Raw genomic sequence first — 20482 nt, 5'->3', positions numbered from 1 at the left:
GGGGGAGGGGAAGAAAAACACGCAAAAAAAGTTGTGTATATAAAAAAAAAAAGAACCTATTCATTACATCCTCCTTTATCGTGCAGTTGGTGAAGCTGATGTCTAATAATTCTTAGAATGATACTTCTCACAAAGATTTATACCGTGTTATTTTCAGGTTTGCTGCTGATTGCAAGTTATGCAGCCATGCTGTATGCTTGGGAAGAGTTGGTCTTCCCAGTTTGTGCTCCAAATAAAGCATTGTCAGAAAAAGTTATCCAGATATCACTGGATTGATGTGTCTGGAACATACAAGAAGGAAAACCATCCTTGCCTAATGTTCTTTATGAAGTAAAGTGAACTTGGAGACTCTGGAACACTTAGGAAATCTGTGGGCTTCATTCTGTGTGTTGTTCAGCTCTCTGCCTGGCCCTGTGTGTGTGTGTGTGTGTGCACCCTGGGCACTCTGGTTCTGCTCGCAGCTTTGTCAGTGCCTCTTGAAGGCTTTGAGCAGGGCCAGGAGGAGGGCTGGGAGCACGTACAGAACCAAGCAGCACAGAACAGATTCCTTTGAATTGTATGGCTGGTTGGTTGAAGATAAGTAAATTAATTCACCAATGTTTGCCTGTAGGATTTATCATGTCAAATGCCTGTGATTGAATTTCCTATACGCTGCTCTGCTGAGAGCTATTGATTTATAGCTCTGACTTTCAGTAATCAGAACATACTAGCTTCATGTACTTAACTCTTGAGAGATAAAATTAGGCCTTTTTTTTTTTCAGACTTTATAATAAAAGGCTTTTGAGCACATGCTGGTCGAGTATTTTCTTCCAGAAATTAGAGGGAAAAATTTGTGCTCATATTACAATAAACTCAGAAATAGATAGGTGCAGGAATCAAACCCTGAAGTTCCACTGTGTAAGGAGTCAGAATGTGAGAGGAAAAGCTTTGTAAGCACAAAGTACTGGGATTACTGATTGCTCCTCCACTGTCTCTGGCCAGCAGAGGCTGTACGCTGTTAATAATACATTTGCAAAACAGGGTTTGCATCATATTCCTGACTCCTGCTCTCTGTGAGAGTCACTCACCCTAAAAATGAAGAGATGCTTAAGTGAAATTGCTCAGACAATTGTTGGAGTCTTTGTTTGTTTGTTTGATTGATTGTTTTTGTGTGCTTCACGTTTGCCTTACAAATTAGTACTGGAGTCATATCCCACTTGGTCCAGTTCTGCAGAGGCCAAAAAGTGGCAGCTCTTGTTTCATAAGTTGGGTGATTTTAAAAGGCATTTTGAGGAACGTTAGCAAGGCAGAATGGTCTTGAATAAGAAAGGGTTTAGAAAGTTAGAGTAATCAGATGTCGTCCTGACAGTGCAGAAGATGCCATACCATAATAACTGTCTTTGGAAGATAGTGCTGTTACACATAAGGGAAGTCAGGTTTTGTCTTCCCTTCTTTTTCTAATGACTTTTTGTATTGAATCTTTTAGAAAAGACCGCAGCAGGTACAGATTTTTTTTTTTAAATTGAAAGTGGTCTATTTTGGCAAAGGTCTAATGTTTCAGCAGCATGAATGTTGGACAGCCTAAACAAGCAGTTAACAAGTAAAGGCATTATTAGAAGAGGCTAACAAAGTATTAGCACAGCTATTGATATGTAGGGGCCATAAATTCCAGCTGCATCCTCTGATAATCCACATTAAATTACATTTCTGAAGACTGCAGTGTAAGGATCTCCCAGCTGAAGCTTTGTGGTCCCAAGAAGGGATATAATCTGTTTGCTAGCAAAGAACACGTGCAGAAATGAAATGCTCTTCTAGACTCAAACTTCTGGTAAGAAGCAATTCTTATGCTAGTAATAATGTTTTCTTAATGAGCAAAAACAACTCAAATAAAATGTTTGGCCATTGTGGTTTACCTTGTAATAAGTTGCTTGTTTGCTTGTTTGCTGTACAGAAATGAAGATGCAGTCAATCAAATGGCTGTTACTCCTTTCCCATTGCCTACCAGCACCCACCCTTCTATTGAGGTAAGATTTGTGGGTTGGGACTTGTTCTGTTGCTGTTTTTCATTTGGGAGATTGATGTTGTTGTTTTAATCTGGGGTTGCTTAATTAGATAGATTAATCATCATTACCAGTTCATTATAAATTCAGGCACCTTGTCTAATTAAACCCTGGATCATAAAATGCATTGGGTAGGAATTTGACCTGCTAGGTGTGTTTTTACCATCTCTTTTTTTTATCTTATTGTTCTTACCATTACTGAAAGAGCTGGTGTGCAACGATGACGTCTGTTAATCAGGTTATGGCTGTGCAGGAGGAGATGTCTCTGCATGAAAACTTTGCCATCTCCTGTCCTGCTCCTTTCAGCTGTTTAGGGCAATGGTCTGTTTCCCTGAGAGTATTCTGTATGCAGCACTAAAAATGAAGTAGGAGGGAGCAACAAGAAGCAGTGGTAAAGCAGTCTCTGTGTACGTGGCTCCATTCCAAGAGCATCTTGAGCCAATCCCAGCTGAAGGGAAGCATTGGTCTGCAGCTCTGCCTTTTGCCCCAGTGCTGATCTCTTTCTTCCTGGGCAATTTTTTCTGCTGTAGGAGCAGACAAGGTTTGGTTGAGCAGGGAGCTTCCATGAGTTGTTGTAGCGTGCAGTCTTCCAGTGCAAAAACTGCCTTAGCGTGGTAATGTTAGTAGTGTTTTCCTTTACTGTTCTTGCTGTCTTAGCCCCAGCGTAGACTGATTGCTCCCTTGTGCATCATGAATCCCTGCAGTGTCACCCCACTGTTATCATTTTGACATCTCAATACAGTCTAACTAAATTTTCTAGATGAAGCACATGTTTAGCCTTACTGTTGCTTTTTAATTCTATTTCTATTTGCACTAATAAAGCAAAAGATGCTCTGTAATTCAATTGGGCTTGGTCTTGCCTTGAGTTGACAAATTCAGGTGCACTGAACTCCTGATATTTCAGTGGGCATTACTGTGACTCCACAGTACCAGACCATGCTGGATCCACGCTGGGTGCTTTTCCTGGTCACACACTTGCTATTGCTTTCTGGATTGTATTAGCACCAATGGCTGCTTCCATACGGACACGGAGCTGCACTGTACTGGGAGAGAGCTGCTCAGGTTTTGTATGGATCTGAGTCATTTTTGTGCAGTGTTTTGGCTTTTCTTTTTCTCCTCATCAAAGCAGTGTGCTCCAGGTGCAGCTGGTGGATTGCAAATTACTCTACAATTAACAGAGCCCAAGCTCATTCCATTTTTGTTGACTCCTTAATGCCTGCATTTGTTCCAAGCTTTGTTCAATGTTTGTGTCTTCAGGATGGACCACAAAGCTTTATTTAGTCATATGCTGTTATGTGGTCGAAAGACCGTAGATTAGACTCTCCCAGGATGTGGAAGCAAAAAAGCTCAGCCTCACGTGTGATGTTTCCCTTTCAAGTTGGATGTGTGGGCTGAGCTTCATGCATTACTGGCAAGCTCTTACAGTATGCATTGACTCTGTTTTCAGAAGTAAATCCTGTTTTACTTCACTTATTCAGCACTGGAACAGGCTGCCCTGAGAGGCTGTGAAGTCTCTTTCACTGGAAATGTTCAAGGCCCACCTGGACACAGAATCACAGAAATATTGTTGGGGTTGGAAGAGACCTCTAGAGATCATTGAGTCCAACCCCAATGTGAAAAATGGTCTAGGGAGCTGCTTTGGCGGGGGGTTGAACTTGATGATCTTTAGAGGTCCCTTCCAACCCCTACAATTCTGTGATTCTAGTTAGGTATCTCGTTATTCTATGACATAAATGTACCCCAAAGGCACTCCTGTTCTGTAGAACTTGACTTTGCTTTCTTTTGTCAGCTGTTTGTGCCTTAGGAAACCTTGACTGTGCTTTTGTGTCTTGAAATACAAATATTTATCATGTGGTACATATGCTGTACGTGAACCTAGTCAGATCACATTAAATAGCATATCTAGTTTAACAAAATATCAGGGAGTCATAGTTACCCATATACTGTCCTCTCTCTGAATTCATTTAGGCACTTTAATTTGGAAAAAGCAAAACTGTAAATAAGCCTTAAAATAAATCTTGTTTCGTGGATTGCAAGACAGGATAAGGCCGTATTGTGGTGTAATGCTGCCAGCATACTCCCAAAATCGAAATATGTGTTTCATTGCTCTTGAAGATCAGTTTTCAAAATGTTTCATCCACCAGAAAGCCACCCCATCTGTAACCCATTCAGTTGGTGGTCCTGAACAGGGTGAGCCTTTGTCAGAGAGGGGGCCTCACCTCAAGCGGTTCTTGAGATGGTTGCAGAGCTTTCAAATATAACACATCTCATGACATTTCGGAATTAAGTTTGCTTCTGAAGATCTTGCAAATTGATTCATTGAGCATAGCTCATTTTGCTTTGAAAGAGCAGCTTCGAAGTTGGATCAAAGGGGCTCCCGTGTATTGAAACTACTTTATTTTAAAGTAAATCCATTAAAATATCAATCAAAAATATCATCAGACTCAGAACCTGATTGGTTTTATAAAGGGAAGTAAAACTAACCCATTACGTTTTACGTGTAGCCAAAGAAGTGACAATTTAAGCTTTACATTCTAACTCATCTTTTATTCTGTTTTTTTTGTTTGGGAAGGAAATATTTTTCCTTGCAAGTATGTATTTCTTAAATATATACTCTTTACATAGAGAAAATAGCAGAAAGTCCTGATCAGACAAGTTTTTCTTAGTACAGTGGTATTTTTAAGGGACAGTTTTGTTTGGAGTTCTCTTCAGAAAGAGAAAAGCCTGTTATTCTTTGAATGAAGTCTGTGTGTGCAGCACGTGTTCAAAGCCTTCCAGTACTTAAAGGGAGTTTATAAACATGAGGGAAATCAAATTTTTACTGGGTAGAAGATATGATGAGGGGGAATGGTTTAACTTCACTCATTCATTCTCCATCAGCTGTCTCTGAATGCTCTCCTCAGTATTCTCTCAGTGATATGCAGAAGTAATTTAATCCTGAGGTGATGTTTGCTCTTCAGGTAGAGACTCAAACCTGCTGAGTGTGGTGGCCACATGCTCTTAGTACAAGAGCTTTGGCCTTGGTGATTCCTGCAGGGCAGAGCACTTGGTTCTGATGCTGCCAACCCAGCAGGAACAGTGGGATTCCTTCAGCAAATTGAGCATATGGGAAACTCATCCCCTCTCCTGAGGTCTGGAAGAGGCTTCCAGTTTGATCCGGCCTTGAATGTTGACCCAGATCTGCTGCTGGGTGCTGTTATCAGACTACCTCACTGTACTTGGGGCTGGATGAGTGCAGACTGAGGTCTGTGTTACAAAACTTGTGTCACTTATTTGTCTCCTGACATGAGGATGCTTTAATTGTGGATCTTCTTTTACTTTTTCATGCTGCTACTTGTTTAGAAAAACAAAAGGAAAGGTAAAATTGTCATTTTTTTTTCTTTAACTGTTATGTAGGATCATAGCTCTATTTAAAAACTACTTTCAATCCTTCTTCCCAGGATCACAGCTGCCTTGAAACCCCAAGCAGTGAAGAAGACCCAAGCTTGGACGTTGTTATGAAAAGCCTGACTGATGAGAACCCCAACAAAGCTGTAAGTGACTTAAAGCAATGTTCAGTGACAGTCACAGCTTAGAATACGCAGGCATGTTAGCTTCTTTTGGTTTTATTTTTATCTGCCTATGGGTTGAAGTGTTACAGCACACTTTTGTAGAGTGATATCCAATATGTGTAAGAGCGGGATCAAATCTTCTGCTTTACGTACATAGCTTTCATCATACGTCTTCATGAATTGCAGCTTCAGTATAATTTGTAAAAGTATTGCAGTAAGTATTTGTATGTAACATTCTGGCTTTCTCTGGAGTTCTTTCTCTGTTAGGGGATTTGGTTTCCACTCAACTATCCATGTGTGACAAACATCAGAAAAAAATACAGTCTGTAAATCATTTTCTTATTTATATTCATAGCTTCATAAATTCTAAGGCCAAAATGGCTATTATCATAATCTGGTCTTGCCTCCTGAATAACATAGTTATAGAGTTACTATCAGTAATTTGTGCATTGAGCCCATAACTTCTGATTTAATGTGTTACTGCCAGTGTGCACTGTAATAAATACTGAAGTTCTCACTGGTACAGATTGTTTTTTGTTGTTGTTTAGTATGTCAGGATTGTGCGTTATGAGAAAGCTGAAAGTCCTTCAGGGTTCTATTTTAATCTCTTTTTTGGACTCTGTGGTAAAAGTTTAAGATGGAAAACCATTATATGTGCAGAAAAGTGTCTAACCCAGAGATACGTGCAGTGTGCTGAGACAGCATCTTCCTAAGTCTGCTCTTTTTTCAAGGAGACAGACCATTCTCTGAGACTTGCTTTATATGCACGCTTTGAGTGTACAGTCCTTCACTGAGGAGAGCTGAGGCTTGATTTCCTATTTTTTTTCCTAATTTCTTCTGGCTTCATCATATTTTTATGAGTTGTACAGATTTGTAGTATCCTATAATTAGTAAATATTTGAGTGTCAGAATTAACCAACCATTTAAAATGAATTTGTGCACATTCCTAATGAATTACAGATTATTTATGTAAATATTACTTAGCTTTGTTCCAAGCCCTCATTTGGGCTGAGACACAAAGGAATCAAGAGTTTTCTCATGTTCATTAATTGGTGCTGTTCACCTGCTTTCACTGCTGCTTTTAGTCAACTTGGCAAAAGAAACTATGGGTTACAGACTGAAGTGAGAAAAAAAGATGCAAAATAAGGTGTAAAGCACGTAGGAGATGGTGCTGTGCAGTTTTTAGAAAGATAATAGAGGGAAGATGAATTTAATGCAAAAAAAAAATTACAAAAGGAAAGAAAGAAGTGCAGCAACCCAAGATGGGCATGGAGGTAAGATGCCACTGGGACAGCAGATGCCACTGACTGCTCATACCGTCTCATCCTTCCACCTGCATTTTTTTCATGTAACAGCATCTCACTGCTACAACTCTTTGGAGTTCAGAATGCAGTGTCCAGCAAGACCAGAGGGGAAGCAAGCTGCCCCAGGTCACTGGCAAGACCAGGAGTGCCAGTCTTGGGGTTGTTGCATAGCTCTGCCTCTGTTCCATGGCTTTGAGGTGATTTACTTTTTTTATTTATATTCCCATTATTCATATATATATATATTTCCATTAAATAAGTAGATACCAAAGCTTAAGGACTGGGAGGTGGATCTCGACCTAGGTCTAGAGATACATCTAGTGTTTGAATGTCTGCTAATGCAACTGCTCGGTACCTCGTAGCTTCAGTTGGGCTAGCCCTTAATTTGGAGGTCTAAGTAGATGAAAAATACTAGAGACAAGCTTCTGAATGTCAGCTATTGCTTTCCATCAAGATTTTTAAATGACATGACAGATATTTCTAGAAAACCTATCTTATTTTTGTAACTGCTGAAATAGTTGGGTTGTCACCAGACTCTTCAGACCAGGAGGATACGAGTTCATAGTCATAGTAGCATTAAAGCTTCAACACTGTAATTGCAGCACAAGATTTGAGGTGCTCTGAGGAAGAGAGGTTTCTGTTGCAATCTTTAAGTTGCTGTTAAGGCAGAAGAAAACAGTGCCTTGTTTTTCATTGCATGATGCTTGCTATTGGAGCCTAATGTGGCTTCACCGTTGTTATTGAGTTTCTCAGTCACATGTCAGGCTGAATCAGGAATGTAAAAGTCAACATGTGAGATCAAGTTCACTGAGTAAACAGAAAGTATGTGCTTATCAGCAGATCTTCTGCGTGTGCGTACAGCTCAAAGCACAGACAGGATGTCTCACCACGCGACAACAGCAATAAAAAAAAGTATTCCTATTCTGCGTTGCTGATAAATTTGTCAGGCACTCCCATGACACCTTTTGTTGTCACTTCATCACTTTATACTTTTTAAAGATATGCAATGGGCATCACTGTAGACTTGGCTGTGCATCACTCGCTGTCCTGCTGGTGGGATAATTACACTGAGCTTCAGTATGGGGGAGTGGATTCACTTTGCTTAAAGATCTGAATGTGGAACAGCAGTCCGTCCTTGAGACAAACAGAAAAGCTGCTCCTGATGCACTGGCAAAGAGGAGGAGCTCCATAAGAATGCTTCTGGGTGAATCTGGGAAAGTGAATCCCATTGAGCCAGCTGGATCACAGCCTTATAAAGTTGCTGAGTGTACAGTGCCATGTTGGAGCAGCTGTAAATTTCTTCATTTTGTCCAGATGCCTCCAGCATAGTCTGAGCTTCAGTGGAGAGGATTAGAAGGTTTTAAAGGTAATATGTGGTGAAGTTTCAGATTTAAGTTGTGTATCAGAATGGAAAAGAACTGTATGACATTATTTTGTATTGCTCATTAAAATGATCTCTCATAAAGCAACAGAGAGCAATCTTTACACTTTGTTGTTGTAAATTTGTTATGTACTCGTGATAACATAAGATTGAGATCACCCTGACTTACTTTTTTATTATCCATTTGGATAAGAGTTTCTGCTGTATGATTACTGCAAGAAAAAAAATCAGGATACAAGCCTATAGGGCTTGGTATGGTTAAATGTAATACAGCTTCAGGAAATAAGGCCAGTATTTCCAAGCTCAGTAACCTAAAATTTGATTTATGTTTATTTTATGTATGAATTGTCATCTTAATTAGAAATTCTTTTGAGCTGCAGAATATCTCTGTCTTTTGAAGTTGGTGTTCAGCTTTTCAGAAAATTTGTTTATCAGTGCTTTTAACGTGAGGTAAGATAACTAAATCTAAAGCTGTGATCAAAGCGGCCCAGGTTTGGCATAGAAATAACGAGGGGGAACACTGTAACTGTTTGGAGGCACTTGGAGAAGAAAAAAATGTTCCTTATTGTACTGGAGAAGAAATTAGGATACAAGTGGAGCCTCTGATTAAGTGCCATTCTTTGAGACATTCATAATGAGGCTGCTTTATGCATTGCGAGCTGTTGCTTTATTTAAGTACAAACAGTATGTTCAGTACTGCTGGGAAGCCATAAAACAAAGAGAGGCCAGAGAGAACAGGCGACATTGAACCCCTTTCAGCTATAGGCACTGTATGGTCTATCCCTGAATATTTCCATGTCACATGGGAATGGCTGATCTCATCACCCTGGAGAATGTACTTCCATCTCCTTTCTAGCTTTGTGTTTTTCAGGAACAATATGAACAATGCAGGATAATCCACTCCCAGAAAATCCATTCCTCAAATGTTATGCCTGTGTGTTTTAGTAATTCCTGTTAATCTCTGTATTGATACAAATTTCTAGAATTCTTAACTATTTTCTAAGTTACTCTAACTTTTAACCCAGAGGGTGGTGATGCAGGTTGCCCAGAGAGGCTGTGGGTGCCCCATCCCTGGAGGCACTCAAGGCCAGGCTGGATGTGACTCTGGGCAGCCTTCTCTAGTAGTTGGTGACCCTGCCCATGGCAGGGGGTTGAAACCAATGATCTTTGAGGTCCTTTTAACCCAAGTTGTTCTATGATTCTGTGGTTTTGGACTTTAGCTGTCAGCTGGCATTTCATGATTAAATGTCACTGTATTTAACCAGAATAGTCATTTCTGGGTTTGGAGGATATTGTGTTTAAGCTAATATTACATTTTCAATTTCACTTTCTTTTTTGTCTTTTTAGGATGTGAAATATAAAGCTGACAAAACGGTGTTGGTGGATCAGTTGGAAGTAGAGGAGCAGCTCCCAGAAAATGTAGGTGTATTTGAGTTATGGTGCTGGATTTAGCCGAAGATTGTGTGACTTCTGGGGGATGTGGGTTAACTGGAGAAATACAGAATTAATTTTGAGGGGAGACAGGGCTTTAAAAATGATATTCTGATGTATTGAAGGAGAAGGAAAATCATACAGGCAAATGTCAAGAACGCTCTTTGTTCAAAAGAACAAAACAGTTATTTGGCCTGAGAGGCACCGCTGAGAAGGGTGAAGGTCTGTTCACACAAGCTTCCTACACTAGCATTGCTGGAAGCAGTTATATGATTTGTCATTTATTTCTAAATTGAATGTTTTCAGTTCATCACCTATGCTTATTACATGTTTCCTGTCTGTTGACTTGTTAGATATAGTAGGACATGCTTATGACAGAGACAACTGGTCTGTAACGTGCATTTATGTGTTTGATAACTGAACTCTTTTGCTTCCACTGTGCTTCACTTTTAGGTCCTAAAACAGATCAAACAACCCAAATCTTCAGCAAAAGTACCAGTCAGCTTGCAGGAGATATCCCTTGTGTCAGCACCTACTTATCTCTCTCCAGACTCAGAAATCACAAACCGCAGTACGATATATTTTCTGTTTTATCAGTGATATTGTAGGTATTGAGTACCCTAATCCAGGATGGGTTATTGTTTCCAAGATAACTTTTGCTGAGATTTTTTTTTTTGAGCACTCAGTGTATTTTAAGTTATTTTATGAAATGTCTACGTTTTATAATTATTGAAAGCTAGATGATGTCTTTGGGTGTTTCTTTTAACTTCTGTGTACGAAGGTGTTGCTCAATTATTGTAATGAAAATAAAGGTAATCTGGGACATCCTGCCATTCCTGTAGTGTTGGGAAATAACCTTATCTACCCTGAAGCAAATGCACCTTACCATCATTATCTGAATTGCGTTTGTCATACCTGAATTTAGTGGCTTCCCAGACATATACTCTGAACACTTACTCCTAGAGCTCTGGAGCTGTTCTAATCTAAAGATTTCAGAAGTGACTCACTGTAATCTTCAGTGTTGATTTAGATTGGATGGAAAGCAAGGCAAAAGAGTTTTAATTAGTTGTTCTCATTTGAGTACTTAAATTGTTTTCTTTTCTCCTGCCTGATAGTGTGACTTGTTCCTTTACCTTTTCTTGTTCTCAGATGTCTTACCACCTCCATTGCCTGTGGATCCAGCGACATGTCCTATTGTTCCTGGACAGGAGATGACTATAGAGATATCTAAGGGTCGATCAGGACTTGGACTCAGCATTGTTGGAGGGAAAGACACTCCACTGGTGAGCTTATATTAAAGTGATATATTAATATCTCTGCTAACGAATAAGAGGTAAAGAAACTATGCCATTAGTCTTTTAGTCGCTGAGTAATTGGTCAGTACGTGGAGGAGAAAATAGAAACCACTATCTTTGATATCACACTGATGATTTTGCCTTCTGTCAGTTGTTTTCTATTGTAATTCTCTGTCATCAAGCATAACCTGACCTTGGCTGTTCTTTTCAAGAGAAGAAATTATCTTCATCTGTTTTAAAATATTCCGTTCAAGTGTAAACTCAGCAAGTTATTTATGCTAAACTGCTGTTGATGTTTTCCTTTCTCTCTCCATTTAGGAGATGCTATATTTTTAAATAGCTTACTTTTTAAATGTCACGTTCATTCCTTACAGTAAATGTTTGCTACAGAGGTCTCTTTATTGGGTTCTTCTGAATCCCATGCCACAGGGAGACTTGGAACGGTAGACCTGCTTTTGTTATGTGCAACTGTTCCCTGAAACATCATGTTGGTTCATCATTAAATAATAAAGTGTTTTGAGTGTCAGCAGCCACAGATTTTAAATAGCTGCAATGTAATAACCTTTTCCAGACCAAGGAAAAGAACAAGTGTAAGGAATAAAGTCGTTTTATTTTTGCACATCGTAGGCTGTATCTTTTACAGCATGAAAGCTGAAATTGGAAAAGGTTTGGCTTGCCATCCCACTTATCCAGGTCTCAGACTATGTGGAGATTGAATGAATTACTGTTTCACAGGGAGGCAGATCTGAATTACTCTGAAGGGTAAATCAGCTGATGTGGTTTTCACTCTGTCCAGCCATGCGCTGTTTTGTATCTAGTCTCTTTTTTATCTAGCTTCTCAGTGTTGAGTAAATTCAAATAGGAGTTTCAGCATGAATCATCCCTCTGCTTTCTTCATTTAACTGGAATTTGGAAATAATACATGGCAGTCTGTCAGACGCAATCTGGTACATGTCTTTCATGAGATTTTCCTATAAATAAATGAAAATTACAAATACGTTCTTTACAGAGTAAATGAGAAAAATGCAAAAGTTTTATTGTTCTTAAATTAAGTAAATGGTTCTGGTTACGGGTACTTTCAATACTTAATTCGTTAAAGTGTCTTTGTATGAGTTTTAATTTAAAAGACCTATGCAGTAACTGTGAAATTCATGGAGGGAAGGAGGTCTGTGTTCCATTGTTTCTCACTGTTGCATTACAGGACCTCCCAAAATGTGTCCCTGCCTATCTGTCCTGCACTACCAGCCTCCCCCAAATTATCCCCATATTATTTTGATGTTTGGTATGGGTTGTTTCTTTTTGTCACAAAGTCAAAAAGCTTTGATAAAGATCTGAAATAAATTATAAAACAGAATGGGGAGAGGTTAAGAGATTAAAGAAGATGATAATCAAAGCTAAGAAATTTTCTGTCTGTCTGGGTTACTTAGAGGAAAAAAATACAATGAAACAGATACTTGAGGCTGAGTAATCTGTTTTTTCTTACTCTCCGTCATTTAAATGGAGAGATGTATGTCAGTTTCAAGACAGGCAAAATAAATTGACTCAAAACTTCACTGTGTATGCAGTAGTGCTGCAGAAGTTCATCCCTTCCAAAGGTTCAGTCATGTTACAGAAACTGTATACCCAAGACCCACTGTTTTCTCTAGTGCAGTGCTCTAATGCTGAGCTGTAATAGGTTTCAGTAGTTCTGGGTTTGTTTGGGGTTGGTTGGTTTGTTTATGACTGTGTTTTTTGAAATTGGAATTGTCAAGTTTAAGTCAGAATGGGAATAGAACCGCTCAGAGCTTATTTCTGGAGGTGTGAAATAGGGATTTGCTGTCTTTCATGCTCCTACTGTTCATTGCACACAGACCACAGAGATGAGATGCCATGACCAGGCCGTGGAAACGTGCTCCACAGGAGGCAGAGTAGCAGCAAGTCAGTAGGGCTGGTGCCTGGGCATGCTGCACAGCTGCACAATCTTGTTCTGCCTTTCTCTTCTTTGAGAAAACAAGACAAAGACACCTGTGTCTTCATCCTTCTCCACTGGGGTATCTTTATTTCATACCTGTGCAAGTGGCTGCTGAATGACGGAGGCTCTGAGCTCCAGCTCCTGTACCTCAGCAGTACTGGGGGCAGAGGGAGGCTGTGGTTTTCAAATGTACTCCATCTAGAAATGCATAACTTACTACTAGTAGTAAGTTACTGATGCACAGCAGCAGTTCGTATGTGATAGGACAGCTCACTTCAGAATGCTTTGAATCTGTTTTAAACAGTCCCAGCTTTTGGAATAATAAACTTGGCAGGCTGCAAAAGAGGCACATCAGAATGAAACACAGAATATGGCTTTTAAGCCATAACTGTCATCAGAAGTCATCAAGTAGTGACTTGAAAAATACAGCCTGTGAGCAGGAAGATTAAGGTGCTCAGGAGGTTGGAAAGTGATGGCACAACCCCTGTGAAACGTTTTACTCTTGGGAAGATGACCATCCCATTAAACTTGCAAAACCTTTTGAGTTGCATGTATTTACAATAGAGGGTTGTGTCTGTGTGCTGAGTAGAGAGCAGGGGAGCATCAGCTGGAAGGATGGGCTCATAGGGAAGGTGCATAGAAAAGAGGAAGGAAAGATTGTCCCGGGATCTGTCTTTATGGGGTCAGGTTCCAGGCTTCTGGGGATCCTGCTTCCTTCTATTCTGAGAGTTGAGAGGATTTTTTTTGTTTTGATATATATATTTTTCCCCTCGCTGTCTTTCCTTTCACCTTCTCCTTTGCCCCTGAGAGAGCACAGCACATGGCCTCTCCTTAAAGCAATTAAACTGCAGAGCGGAGCTGGCTGAAGTACAGGGCTTTCCATTTGTGAGAAGACTTTTTATTTGGTTGTAGTCCAATCGAACTTGTAAAAGTAACTCTCAGACTGGGAATTCAAAAACAAAACATCCCCCTAAGGAAAAAAAATAAAAACATTAACATCCCTAAGTAAGGTTTGGGGCTCAAACACGGCTCCCCAGGACACCCTCCTGCCCTCTGCCTCCCCTGGCTGAAAGATCCATATGAGCCCATCAGTCCCACTGCTGCAAATAGCAGCCATAAACCTGACAAGAGTGTCACTGTCACTTGACAGCTGCCAGCACTCCCAGGGTGCCTGAGGCACTCCAGCCATGGGACGCTGGCCTTCAGACCCAGAAACATGGCTGACCTCGTGCAGCCCTGCTCAGAGCACCAGGCAGGCCAGCAAGGCAGGGCTCTGAGCTAGGGGCAGTGCTGCTCTGGTGTATGGGGCCAACGGTCCTGTTGTTGGCACAGAGATAGGAAACGTTCCTCAGTTATTTTGTGTTGTTTTGATTGTTTGGTGTTTTGTTTTGTTTTTTTTCAGAGAATCAACAATTCGTTTAAGAAAGTTGTCCCTGTACTCCTCCATAGTGTGCATGTGGGGCTGATTCATCCTAACCCTGTTGTCACCCCTGAGTGGGTGAATGCTGCCATGTGGGCAACTTGGCAGCGAACCATTTTCTCATGAGGAAGTTTTCCCTTAGTGAGCATGGGTGAGGGGTTGATGGGGGGACTTGATGGTCCTAGTGGTCTTTTCCAGCCTTAATGATTCTATGATTAAATAAAATAGTCATAAATTTGAATAGTCAATTTACAAGATTTTAGTCTTGCCAGTGTGTGGAAAAAGCATTGCTCTAAGATAAAAAGACTTTCTTAATTGGTGAGAGCACTGTTCTGCTTCCAGCTGGGTAATTAAGTAATGGTCAAGCTGATAACTCATAGTTTTGGCTCTGTGTGCTGCCTGGGCGATGAAGGTGGTCAGACATGCCGCAGGCAGTTGGGGCTGATGGAGGCTGGTGCAGAGACATTCCCCTCAGGCCAAGTTAGAAAATGGGAGGAAGAAGGAGAGTGCAGAGGCTCAGGTGGGGCTTGAAACCACAATTCAGTGCTGGAGATGGAATATAAATCGAAAAAATGTGTTATAGGAGCAGTGACCTAGGGGCTTATAAGAGCTAGAGTAGCTGGGAAGGCAGTCAGGTATCTTACAGGGGTGACAGAGAAGGAACAAAAAGAAGCATTGTATGTCCTGTGTCTCTTTATCGAAGAAGATAACAAACCTCTCATGTAGAATTTTTGTGCTCAGTTCTCTGCTTTGATATATAAATTTTTTTTTGCTTTTACTTTCATCTGGCTTTAATAAGAAGCATTTTTAAGGCAATTAAGAGACTTTAAGGTATTCCATCTGTAAAATAAAGTGGTTCACAAAGCCAGGAAACTGGAAAACTTAAGCCGCGATCCAAAAAGTAGCAGAATATGTCTGTGCTCAGCTATAATGCTAGTTGCTGTACGAGCTGGTAACACTAGAGTCAGAAAGGAAGGTCTTTGCTAATCACCTCTGCTAGCCCAGAAGGGTTTCTGGCATGCAGCAGAGCAGGGGTTGCTTCGTGATGGTTGGGATGCAGTTTGACAGAAGAATATTTAGATTTATTCTGTCAGTTCAGGTGAGTCATACCTTGCATAAACCCCATCTGTTAAGGAAGGGCAAGGGAATAATCAAGAAAACAGTGACTTTAAATTGCAGCTGTTCAGGACTTGTTGTTTGCCCCTGGAGCTGTGAGGGCTAATTACCCATCTAGGATATCCATGCTGCCAAGACCAGGCTGTTAACAACACCAGAGTCAGGTCTGCTATCTGTGGTTTGTGTTGTGCTGCACATTCAGCAGTGGAGACATACCTCAATGTGAGGACTGATGTGACTTCTCCGTTACTAAACAAACAAGTTCTCCATCAGTTGATCTTTCTTTTCCCTCCTCCCCCACTGCCAATCTCAGTTGTATTTATATTCAGGCAAAAAATAGCTCCATCAGTTATAGATAGTCAAGGTCTGACCAACTTTTCATGCAGCCATCAAGTTCAACTAAGACTGGACTGTTTCAGTGGAATATGCATACCTTGTAACCACAAATGAAAAGCAAGACATTGGCCTCAGGAGGATTTCATCAGTACATTCAGTATAGATACTGATGCTATTAAATCTATTGCACAATGAATGGAGCAATGGAAGAAAAATTGGTAATAGGAGTCCTAAGGTTTTTTGTTTGTTTGTTTTTAGTTTTTTATCATGACTTGGGTATTGTAGGGAAAAGTTTGCATTGGGAGGGAAAAACATTCAATTACTTGTTAGCTGTCACTGACGTGAAATAGAAGGCAATTTAATGACAGTGGTAAACGTAGTTAGCTTGAAATTGTGAGGAATTGCTTTGACTCTTGGCTGGATAATGTAAAAATGAAATTGATGGATTCATCATAATTCCAAAAATGACATTATGTTATAGCTGCATGAAAAAAAACAAAACAACATACTGCTTTGTACATGAGTTATTACAAATCGAAACTAAAGCAGTAAGTTTTGCAAATCATATCTTTGATGGATCCTTGGCAAAGGTTGAGCTGACTGTATGCTTAGCAATGATTTGCTTGAAGAAGTTGGTGTCTTCCAGGAGTGTAAGTCAACCATAACGTTTAAGCTAACAACATACAAAAGCAGTAGGACATATCAAAATGGACTTCAGGGGCATCTGTTGATACCACTGGCTTTGGCTTCGTATCTTATATATGCATTCAGGATCTCATGCATTCTTTATATCCTGTGTTATGCACAGTACACTGAAAATGTTCATATTCTTTATTTAATGAAATAATGAGAGCGAGAGTGTTAACATTTTAATATGTAGCTCTGTGTTTTATTATTCCCTCTAAAATGAGCATGTACACTTTTTGAAAACGTTGGGTTTGCTTTGGCATGTGATTCATAGAAACATAGCTCCTTCTATCATTCTGACTTAAGTCATATATTTTTACACTAAACATCTTATTACCTTAGTTTTATTATTTCAGAATCAAAGGAGAGCTTGCAAATGTCTATGACTGCAGACCGAAGGAATGTTAATGAATAGTGCCATTGAATTTTCAGGTTTGAGCTTTTCTGATCTTAGAGAATATAACTGTAAGCAAAAATATTATGCAAGCTGAATAAAATTTAAATAAATAAGGACCAGATGTAACTATAGGGGCCTATAAAATGTAATACAAATATTATCCACTTCCTTAAAATAAATCTGTATTTTAGTATGAAAAATTATATTCATATTGATGTTGTGGATTAATCTTTTTTATGAAAGCTGGCAAGTGAACACCATCTCTTGCAAGGGCTTGTACTTAAATGGGAAACAGACCTTTTGTTTTGACCTTGCGTGGAGAAGTTTTTCAGTATCATGCAACGGTAAAGCATTTGTACATTAACACAGTAATACATTTTTACATTATATAGCCTGTTTTATTACGGTAGTGTTTGGCTTGGGATTTTGGGTGCCAGTTAATGGTTTGTGAACGCTAGCAGATTCAAAATATTTGAATGTTGCAAAGAAGTATATGCAGCTCACAGCATTAGGTTAACTTCTGTGAGAAGTCAAGTGATGTGCTTTGAGCTGACCTTCAGTTTTTGTTGCTGAGCTGCAATCTTTCTGGTTCCGTTTTGATCTGCAAGTGGAAGATCCTATCAGAACTGTTGTAATTTCCTGTGCCTATAAGTAACGAGCAGCTGGCTTTATTCTGACTACTGAAAGGTGCTTATATGGGGCTAATTCTTCAGCAAAACACCCCGTGCAACTGGTTGATTTCTACTTTATCTGTGAACCAGCCTGTAAAAATGAAATGACAACTTTACTGCTCTGGACAAAGTATTATAGAAGTTGAAAAGGAAATAACTAATGATATTTTACTTGCCCTGGGAAAGAGATAAGTCTAATCCTGTAGTCAGCAAAAGCCCTTGTAACTTTATTATCTATACTAAAAGTTAATTTAGTGTAACGTTTGTAGCTGTGTAGGAAATTTGCTGAAAATGTGTAATAACAGCTCGGGAAAATACAGCTTGACAACTAACTTTGAAGGCATCTTTTCCTGGATGTAATGTACTTCACTTCTTTGCTTCCAGGAAAGTACTCAAATGCATGCAGAAAGCTTTTTTCACTTATTGCATACCATAATTTTGGTAGCGGAAAGATTGCATCCACCTAACTACAGAACAAAGTGAGATAATGGGAACTTAGGACTAATACAGTCCCAACAGTTAGCTCTGCCTGCTTTCCATCACTGTCCAACCGTGATGGTTCCCAAAAATCTGCTGTTGCTGTTTTGATCTGGACATTCAGCATTAGCTGTCTGTGTGCTCAGAAGTGTCTGCTCTGGGAGACAAAACCTTTTTTCCACGCAGTGCTCTGTTGGTCTGGGGCAAGTGGCTGCTGGTGCCTGTGGTGGCAGAGAGAGCCTTGTAACCGTAGGGGTCAGAGCTATGGATCTGGTTTCTACGCCCATGACTGTTCTGGTTTTTGTCTAATGATTGCAACTTTAGAAAGCACATCTTGGAAAGCACAGTCTGGGATTTTAAAATAGCTTGTTTCCAACTGAGCACCTTACTCGGTGCTGTTTTGTGCTGGTGATTACTGCAGTCTTCGACGTGTAGTGGTTCACTTCACTTCTGTGAAGTGCCTTTGATCCGGTCAAAATAATGACTGGGTCTCAGACAAGTAACAGAGCAAAGGCAAACTCCAAGTTCATAGTAGTTCAGTTAAAAGAACGGCTTGTTGTGAATGATCTGAAGTAGTTAAGGACTATTCAGTTATATGGCAAGAAGCCTCTACCGGAATTCAGGCCTTTTTCCTTTTTGATTCACTCAGCTACGTGAGGATTTCTCTGCCCCTGTTCTTTTGAAATTTCCCATCTTTCATATTCTTCCACCTTTTATCACATGATACCTCTTCATCAAAGTACCCACGGTGTTTACTGCAGAACTTTCGTCATGACTTGTGTCCGATTACTCCTTCCCTCTCTGCTCCCAGCATCTGCAAACAACCCAGGTCTGGGTTGATTTTCCAATGGAAAAGGGCACCTGCATTGCAAACCCGTCCTTCTGCAGAATGGCTGCATAAGACAAATTGGCTCAGATGCTATAAACTTGCAGCAAATGTGTGAGCAGTCCCAGCCTAAAGGCAGACAGCTTCTGAGACTTCCTCAGCACTGTTTATGGTCCTGCAGGCTTTTAAGGTTTGCTTGGTCAGTGGTTTTCCTGAATAGGAAGCTGACTTCGCCACCTTTCTCCCAAAGGTTCAATTAAGACAGTGCTACGTGGTCATTGCCTGAGGTCTCTGCCTTAGCAGTTCTCGACATTTAAGATACAGGGATTAAGCTGTCACTCTTACAGAATGTAATTCTTAATGGGAGCATTTCTGTTTGTGCTCTCTGCTGATGGGTGAGTTGATAGCCTTCCCCTGCCAGGTCTCCAAAGCTGTTATAAATCAAGCAGAAGAAATACACACAGCTGGGGGAGGAGTTGAGATCAGATTCCCCAAGAGTTCAGGACTGTTCCCCTCCCTTAGAAGGAAACATGATGTAGATCACACTCTGTATGTTTTATGTGTTGTATTTCCCAAGAGCAGATTCTCAGATAGGCAAGCTTGCAAAATTTAGCAGCCATGCACTCACTATTCAGTAGTCGTTCCCTCCTTACTAGTGGTGTTCTTCATGGTGTTGACCAAGAACTCTTCTCCATCTCAGCCCTCGTGTTTCCTTCCAAAGCCAAAACCCTCTTCTGTCAGTGTGAGAACTGGCACTCATTTCCCTGCCCTTTGTTTGCAAGAAGGCTGTGCAACAACCATAATATGCTGGTAAAGCGATAGCAGGTGGGGCATGGCTGTCCCACAGCCCAAACCTGAATCTTCTAAAGCACTGTCTAATGTACTGCAGGGCCAGTTTGATAAGCATATCCCTTATGAGCAGCAGGTCTGATGCACTTTGCATGCCAGGCAGGTTCTTGCTGTGGTTTAGAGCCACTCTGGGTGGGTTTTTAGCCATGCAGTGTAAATAACGTGAGTGTATTCAGCTTCATTCCATCGGACTGCAGGCCCTTCTGTTTCATTAGCCTCCAATGGAAGCATTAGTTAGCTCAGCAACAGCATTCACCTTCTAATTCACCTTCTAAAGTTCTCATGGTCAGGTAATCTTGGGTTGCACCTGTGAGCACGGAATTTGTTTAGCAAGAGATGATGCTGTTTCTATGCCCTGGCTTATTTTCTGCACTCTGCTTTCGCATAGAGGTAATGTTAAACTTCACATTAATTCCTGATTCTTATAATGGTGCCAGACTAATGGAGAACCTTTGTCAAAATACACAGAGATGAGAGCTGTGGGTTTCGGAATGTATTTGTAAACCTTATGAAGTTTATACTTTCAGCAATGAGACATCTTTCTTTAAATAGCAGTGTTCTTGATATGGTGTTTTTATTTCTTCCTTTTGCACTAACAGTTTTTGCAGCTCTGTCAAGCTCTATCATGGGCTGCCATAATCTATACGTAACTGGGGGTGAGAGGAGGATGCGAGAGAAAATCTGTCCACAGCCACTGTTAACATACAGCCCCCAGTTGGACACTGACACCACTTCCCCTCCCTCTCCATGT

The 20482-nt window shown here is 40.4% G+C and overlaps 1 protein-coding gene across 1 annotated transcript in view; it reads left to right on the top strand.

The window, feature by feature from the left end:
* PATJ (PATJ crumbs cell polarity complex component) overlaps nt 1-20482 on the top strand; it is a 137756-nt gene that overhangs the window by 96552 nt on the left and 20722 nt on the right. The window contains exons 31-35 of the mRNA XM_065737858.1: nt 1931-2003; nt 5480-5572; nt 9623-9694; nt 10160-10277; nt 10856-10989. Coding sequence (XP_065593930.1) covers nt 1931-2003; nt 5480-5572; nt 9623-9694; nt 10160-10277; nt 10856-10989 — 490 coding nt within the window. The remainder of the gene's footprint in view (nt 1-1930; nt 2004-5479; nt 5573-9622; nt 9695-10159; nt 10278-10855; nt 10990-20482) is intronic.

This window comes from Cyrtonyx montezumae, unplaced genomic scaffold, assembly GCF_038088225.1.
Source record: "Cyrtonyx montezumae isolate F1298 unplaced genomic scaffold, pur_monq_1.0 scaffold_1, whole genome shotgun sequence".
NCBI classification, from domain to species: Eukaryota; Metazoa; Chordata; class Aves; order Galliformes; family Odontophoridae; genus Cyrtonyx; species Cyrtonyx montezumae.
This window is presented reverse-complemented; position numbering and strand designations above follow the sequence as displayed.